This window comes from Acanthisitta chloris, unplaced genomic scaffold, assembly GCF_000695815.1.
Source record: "Acanthisitta chloris isolate BGI_N310 unplaced genomic scaffold, ASM69581v1 scaffold32174, whole genome shotgun sequence".
Classification (NCBI taxonomy): domain Eukaryota; kingdom Metazoa; phylum Chordata; class Aves; order Passeriformes; family Acanthisittidae; genus Acanthisitta; species Acanthisitta chloris.
Window position 1 is genome coordinate 2,091 of NW_008668141.1, and position 7,571 is coordinate 9,661.

The 7,571-nt window shown below is 55.9% G+C and overlaps 1 protein-coding gene across 1 annotated transcript; it reads right to left on the minus strand.

Moving 5' to 3' along the window:
- Window positions 1-2,525: 2,525 nt before the first annotated feature.
- Window positions 2,526-7,303, minus strand: LOC103800410 (zinc-binding protein A33-like). The gene is made up of 6 exons (XM_009072785.1): window positions 7,031-7,303; window positions 6,341-6,436; window positions 4,451-4,684; window positions 4,044-4,063; window positions 3,178-3,293; window positions 2,526-3,070 (listed from the first exon to the last, which is right to left on the minus strand). Exons 1-6 carry the CDS (start codon window positions 7,301-7,303, stop codon window positions 2,526-2,528), a joined length of 1,284 nt encoding a protein of 427 aa, XP_009071033.1.
- Between the last annotated feature and the right edge of the window lie 268 nt (window positions 7,304-7,571).

Genomic DNA, 7,571 nt, shown 5'->3' on the forward strand with positions numbered 1-7,571 from the left:
GAGGGACACCAGGGTGGCTCTGGGGACACCCAGGGACAAAGCAACAAGGTAACCCACAAGGAAATACAGCCTGGCCCTGGGGATAGGTGGCAAGAGCCAGCCCCGGCAGATGCAGTCTGGATGATGGAGCAGAAGGGTGCTTTACCCTCACAGTGCCCACTCTCCTATGCCCTCCTGCCTGAAACCAGAGCCAGGCCCAGCCAGAGACTACATTCATGCCCGTGGTTCCTACTCCACAGTGCTCTGGTTTGTCAGTGAAATGAGTTTTTCAGGCAGCATTTAGTGGCAGGTGGCATTTCCTCAGTGGGCTAACGTTGCACACACAGCAACTCTGAGCAGTGTTTCTCCCACATGTAGGAGCTACCGTAAGTGCTGTGCACAGGGCAGGAACTCTGCCTGTCCCAGCCCTTCCCCGACAGCAGGGCCAGGCAAGGACATTATACCCCAAAACGTGGCTCTGCCTGGGTGCAGCACACCACGGCCACCACGCACAGCCTGGCAGAATGAGAAGGAAGAATGTGCTTCCTTAGGAGCCTGCTCAGCCCAGGGATTTGGGACAAGTGGGTTTGGCTGCTGTCCAGTTCTGCCTTCGGCAAGGCGAAAGTGTAGGAGGTGGCAGCGATGGCACTCATACGTTGCAGTGAGCCACTCGCAGCCCGTGCCACCCACCGGCCCACGCGGCGCGCGGCAGCGCTAGGCAGCGGGAGCTGGGCGCTGCTGATGCCTGGCTGTGCTGCTGGCAGATCTGCTTCCCCTCACACCTCGGGGACACTGTCTGCCCCTGCCCAGCCTTACCTGCCTGTGGTTTGGGGGCAGGTCAGGTTTCAGCCCCACCAGCACAGCTCCCTGCTGCGATCAAACCAGCCTCGCCTTTCCACAGAGACTCCCAGCCCTTGCAGGGGGTAACACAGCCCTGCTCACAGTGGCATTTCCAAGCCAACAGCTCTTTCTTCTCCACTCTTATTTCAGCTGAGGCTTGGAGGCAGAGAGAGGAAGAGGCAGGAGCCAGGAGAGGAGGCCGAGTTCAGCCCAGGGGCTCAGCAGGGAGGGAGCAGAGCTCACCGAGTGGCTAAAGCCCAGCTGACAGCTGGGAGGGAGCATTAAGCCCCTAACATCCCCTCCAAGCAAACCTAACCCCCAAGCAAGGCTGCAAGGCAGAGGCTTCTCAATAACTGGGTCCCCTCTGCACCCACCTTCACCCCCCACCTGCAGAGTTCTGGGCTGCTTGGCACTCCTGCACAGGACGGCACGTCTGCCAGAACCTGCATAGGAGGAACATTCTCCTCTCCAGCTTTTCTCTGCCCTGGCACAGGCATTAGGCACCCCAAGCCCTGGCACACTGCAGCAAGGCCTCTATGCCATCCCTGCTGGGCAGGGGTATGGCCAGTGAAGGACTTGCTTTGGCAAGTGTCCATGAGCCCAGCTGTGGGAGTTGGAGAGCCTCGCACCTGGCTCTCCTTTCCTACAGAAAGCTGAGCCTCTGCCAAGGAGGTGTTTGCAGGCTCCAGCCAGCACTGGGGGCTACACAGGATTGATGGAGCTTTGGCCTCTGCTTTGACCCTAGAATGGACTTGAGTGGGATAAACATGACATTTCTATCCACCCCATGTACCACCACCCTCCCTTCCACGCACCGCTTCCACCAGCCAGGCTTAGACCCACCCCAGCACCTCTGTTGACTCGAGTGAGGCAGGGACACTTCCAGCACCCCCCGGACACAAACTGCACCAGCCAAAACCCCCTTGACTTCCCCCATCACGAGCCTCAGGCTGCCCTTCCGCAGGGGCAGCACTGCCCGTGGGGCCATGGGGGGCTGATGAGCCAAGAGCCATGGTGGGGCTGGCTGCTGAATGCAGCATGAAACCGGATTTTGCATTTTTCAGGTGCACAAATCCTCTGCCTCCAGGCTGTGCTACACTCCAGAGCAGCAGATTCCCCCGAGCCCGCAAGCCCCAGCAGGTCCAGCAGGCAACACTGTCTTTTAAAGGAACTTTATTATTAGTGACCGAGTCGAGTGGAGGCAGCGCCGCAGTCCCCGAGCTGCAGCGGGTCCCACGCCAGGCACCGAGCTCCCTCTGCTGCCGGCCTGGAGACCTTCCCCGGGAAGCTCTTCCAGCAGAGGAATCCCACGGCCGGGATACGGAGCCGAGTGTCAGAGAAGCACCTGACGCTGCTCTGGTACCACTGCCCTCCTTCATGGGGCATCTGGGTGGGAACACGGAGGGGCAGGAGGTGCCAGCAGCCTGCAGCCACCTGCACTGCCCTTATCAACCGTGTGGTGCTCAGACATGGAAGTTGCTCAAGGGGTGCCCGGAATCTCTGGAAATGCCCTGTGGCACCCACAGCCCATGGCACAGGGAATGGAGGGCAGACAGGAGCTGTGAAGAGACTCACACCTCTCCTTTCTCCCGAAACTGAAATAAAAAATATTACTCCAACACCCACCAAGTGTGTGTGTGCAGAACCAGCCTCCAGCACGGCCCCAGGCAGGAGCCAGGCTGGTGTCCCCCGTGCACCCTCGCCCCTCACAGGGCCAGGTGGCAGAGGCGCATGGGCTCCATGTTGTCTCTCCCATCACTGAAGCAGGTGCTGAAGAAGGGACAATATCTCTCTGCAGAGACCTGGTGGAAGGTGAAGAGGTGGGACATGTCCCTGGCATTGAAGAAGGCCACAGTGCCCTCCTGGCAGTCCAGGAAGACTCCGACTTTCCGGGGGGGCTGGCGGGGAGTCAGGCGCACCCAGGGGGTGGTGGTGGCCCAGTACTCTGTCCTGTTCCGCAGGCGAAGTGTCCAGTAGCCGTTCTCTGGGCACAGCTTGACCTTTGCTGCCCGGTCCACGGTCTCAGCAGCCACCCCCAGGTCCCACTTGGTTTTGCTGCCCACCCAGACCTCCCAGTAGTGCCGGCCGCTGTCGAAGGTCTGCAAGCTCAGGACGTTGACGCACTGACGGAAGCGCCGGGGGCTGCTGGGGACTAACTGTGCTTGACTCCTCTCGGTCACTGCTGTCAGGTCTCTGGAGAAGATCAGGTTGGGGTGGGCTGACTCAGGGTCAAAGGTGAGTGGGGCGGGAGCTGTAGAGACATCAAGCATAGCATTTGACCAGCTGCATGTTCCCTCTGCAGAGCATCCCTGGCCCATCACCATCCAGCACACCCATCTCTCCCATCCATGTGCTCACCAGGGCTGAGGGAGCGCAGCATCTGTCTCCAGAAGATGTACTGCAAGGGGCCACTGTGGCTGTCCCCGTAGTGCTGCAGGTCCAAGGCAGGCTGGGTTTCGACGCGCACCGAGGGCCTGGGGCAGAGAGAGTAGTCAGACCCTCCGCTAAGCTGCTGCCAAGGCATGTGGGAAGAGCCAGGGCAGGACTGCAGCACACTACGGCATGGGATGGATTTGGTAAAGACTGGACCCAAACCTCCCTGGCAGCTGCTTGCTCTGCCCGATGTCCCCAGTGTGGCAAGTGGCTCAGGACAGAGGTATCTGAGACAGATCTGGCAGCACCACTCCTGGAGCGGTGACTCCTGGCAGATCTGCACCCAACAGCACTTCTGCACAGCTGAACAGGCCAGGCCTGTGGAGCCAGGCTGCACCCCACTGCAGCCCCAGAGAGGGAGGGGACAGGGACACGCTCCCCTGGGAGCCCTCAGCTACTCCCCATCTTAGACAAACCTGCACCTCAGGGTCAGTTTTGCAGCCTCATGAGTAGTAAGAAACTAAGAAAAGGCAGGGAGAAGATGAAGCACCCAAAATCTGTGTCATCATCCTTGTTCCCTCTTGCAGCATGCATGGGTCTTGCACCCATTCCAAACCAACATGTCTCCTCTACCCACTCTTCCAGCCATCTCAACACTCATGATGCTCCCTGGGAAGAGCATCCAGTGTGTGCTGAGGACCAGCCTCCACCTTGCACAGCACAAGCAGGTTCCTGAGCAATTTGTGATGGTTTAAAACCTTGAGATAAGATGCCTCTCCCATGTGGTCCCAGCCAGGGACAGAGATAAGCTCCTGAAATAGGAATCAGCTACTTTCATGCCAGACACGTACCTGATATCCAGGCTCTCCACCTGCAGTAAGAAGCAGAGAGAATTTGCAGTCACTGTCTGTAATTCATGCAGCTGCACAAATAAGCTCCTTGTCCTGACTCCTGCTGTCACACACCACAGAGAGAGGAAACCAAGCTACCAGGACCCCCACCCAGAGGAAAACTGACTCGGCACTCGACAGAGAAGCACTAAGGCTTCCAAGACAGACCACATCTGAGATCACTGTATCCCTTGTAGCTAAAGCATCCAGACTCCAAGGGATTGGCTTCTACCAAGGATGGTAGCAGGATGGCAGTGAGAACAACTTCCAGGTACAGCCTAGTGCTGTCATTTAGGACTCTTCCCATCTCAGACTCAGATCCTGAAACATTCCTCAACCTCCTGCCAGGGTCATCCAAGCATGCTCACCTCCAGCAATGACACATCTTCCATCTTGCTCAGGGTCTGCTCAACATGCTCAATGTCCCTCTGCAGCACTGCCATCCCCTCCTCCAGCCGGTGGAAATGTCCGTGCAGCTGTGTCAGCGACTGCTCCTCCTTCTCACCCAGCTCTGACAGCACAGCTCTCTCCTGTTCCTCCAGGATCTGATGAAGGCGAGCAAACTCTGCCCGAACCTTGAACTTCAGCTCCCCAGACACTTTCTGAGCAGAGGGAAGAGGCAAGTGAGTCTGACAGCTACGACACACAAATAGGTGCACAGGGTGGCTAGGCCCATTACTCTGCTTACAGAGTCCTGGAAATTTGAGTTTTAGGCACAGACATGACTTTTTGGATGGGGAACAGGTCACAAGGCCAACTTTCAAGGCTGCAGAGCCAAAGGGAAAAAAACCCTTCAAATCCAACCCAAAAAACCCAGCTCTACCAAAGGTCACCTTAATTGGAAATCCCTGCACACAGCCACAGCCCTCTCCCACACCACCAGGAATTTGCTGTGGGCACGACTGGAGCTCTTCAACTTTTCTGGAGCTGCAGACTCAGCTGTTCAGGTTAGTCTGGATTTATTTCACATTGCTGCAGACTCTGGGCAGAGCTGCCTGACACTGGTAATTTGTTTTCTTTCTCCAACAGCTCCGTCTCTCAGGGCTCCTGTTTTGCATGGGAGAGTCGGGGGAGCTGCACAAACTAATCTGTCATTAAGGCTGATATAATCCTATTCGGCTCTTGTCAGAGGTCACTGTTTTCCAGTTGTTTACTTGGCCAGCCAACCTTGTGGTGCTCTCACTGCCTTCCTGCCTGTTTACAAGATACAGCCAATGACTTTTTGTTTTTCCAATCTTTAAGCTTTTATCTCCAAGTGTAACCTTAGCCCTCATTACTTTCTCAAGGAGAGCTTCCTGAAGCACATATCCCTTTCACCCCACAGGAAACCCATCTCCCTCAGAGCACATCTGAAGCTTCACCAGTCTCCCTTTGCTCTAGCAGGTGCTTGTGCTGACACACCAGAACCACAGAGGACATGCAGGCCTTCCCTGTTCACATCAGCAATTTGCTCTTTTACTCTTGAGACACCGCTTAGCTCTTCCATGGCAACGGGACAACATGTGCTCATTTGCTAATACTCCTTCATTAACCTCAAAGGTCTATTCCACATGTGGCAGTGGGACAGACGTATGAAACGGTGCAGGCTGGGGGATCAGAGGCTCCAGTCAGAAGACAGTCTCCCATCAGTTTTATCTCACCTCTAAACTACTTACATTTTCCTTAAACTTCCTTGGCTTTTAATGATGTTATGCCATGTAAGAAGGAAGCACGGGCAGCCTGTGGCTGTTCTTGCTTCACTGATCTGTACAAAGAGGGAGCTCTCGGAGAGCACTGAGGCTCCTCACATCACCTCAGAGCTTCACAGTGAATCCAAACACTGTCCTTGTGACAAGGCCACCACTCTTGGCAGTGCCAACACTGCCACTGACCCAGCTCCTTCAGCTTTGCTGCCACCCCTTCAGATGTACAAGAGGATTTCAGAGCTGCCAAGAATTAATGTTCTCCCAAAGTGGCAGTGCTGCAGGGACAGAACAGGCTGCTCAGCTGACAGCTCTGACCACTCACCATGTCTCATACTAACACACTTTGTAAACACTGCATTAATGGGTGCTTAATGCTCTGTGCAAAGCCTCCACTGAATATCCAGGAGTGATAGGCTTTGGCCTGTGTGCAGGAGAGTTTGTTCAGAACTCTACATAGTTACTCATCTAGATTTTTACACGAAGCTGAGCTAAACCTCAGCTGAAGTGATACACAGATCCTCTATGAACATCAGCCCAGAGGCTGAAGGAAGTACAGCTCCCACCAGGCATTACCGTCAGGCCACAGATGTCCTCCTGCACCACATGCTTCCTCTGCAAGAACTTCTCCATCTCCTTCTGACGAGCTTGCAAAGCATCTTCCAGGTGCTTCTGCAGGAGTGAGGAAAAGAAGGTAAGAAAACCATTTCTGCTGTGATTCAGGAACAATCCCAATTCCTAGGGTCAGCATGAGAAGGAGGATGCAACAGGATTTCATATAAAGGCTGTAAGAAGGAACCACCTGATGCACAGGCTTGAGAACCATGTATGTGTGCATGTCATGGAACCAATTTTTTTTTAAGACTGTGAGCTCCAGTCTGGGGTAGCTGTTTGTAGAAGCTTTAAATCCTGTGTACTGTGAATTGAGTTCTGCAGGGACTGACCCCTCCAACAGTTTGCCTGGCACAAGTAGCTTCACCTCTGGCTGTGTGGTCCCTAAATGATAAACCATGAGAGGTGGAAATCAGGCACAGTAGTGAGGGAAACAACCCAAGAAAAATAAGAATTGTTCAAAAGACAGACAGGTGGAAGGAAATAGGGAAAGGGAATGAATCAGGCACAAATGTCACTGCACTTGAGTCAGGCAAGGCTTCACAGTGGGGCACTCACTGCCTGTGGGATGAGGGGGTGATGGGCTTGTGGTGGCTGCACAGAGCTCGTGTGGCACCTGTCCCCTTGTCTCCCAGCCAGGCAGAAGCCACTCACCTGCATCTTCAGCTGGTGCTCCACGGAGTTGCAGCGCCGCACCTTCTCCACCAGCCCCGCGAGCAGGTAGTGCGTGCGGAAAGCTCGGCTGGGGAACTCGCGGCGGCACTGGGGGCAGGAGGGGACGCGGGCACAGCTCTGCCAGTAGCCCTGGATGCAGCCCTTGCAGAAGTGGTGCATGCAGTCCAGCATGACGGGCTCTCTGAAGAGCTCGCAGCAGATGGCACATGTCAGCTCCTCCCGCAGGCTCCGGTCCCGGCTCCAGCCGGCCATCCCTGCGGGCACACAACTCCCACCATGAGTTTCCTGCCACCACCGTCCCCAAATCCCCTTCCCTCCGGGCTGCGCTCTGGGAAGGGTTGGGTTACCAGGCCTCGAGCGGGAAGCTGGATACACCGGTTGTATCCAGCCCTGGGAAGCCCGGAACCCCTAGCCGGGGGTCAGCCCCTTCGCAGCGCAACAACTTTTTGTTTCCCGTCACTTCAGCGAGACTGCTCGCAGTGTCCGGCTTCCCCCAGAGAAGGGTTCGCCCGGCCCGAGG

Bases quoted from the DNA above. Each gene is read 5' to 3' on its own strand.
- LOC103800410 (XM_009072785.1), bottom strand. From the start codon at position 7,303: ATGGCCGGCTGGAGCCGGGACCGGAGCCTGCGGGAGGAGCTGACATGT. The intron at 4,685-6,340 runs GTAATGCCTGGT...CCCTCTGCTCAG, and splicing joins AGGACATCTGTGGCCTGACG to AAAGTGTCTGGGGAGCTGAA. The intron at 4,064-4,450 runs GTGAGCATGCTT...TTCTTACTGCAG, and splicing joins AAGATGTGTCATTGCTGGAG to GTGGAGAGCCTGGATATCAG.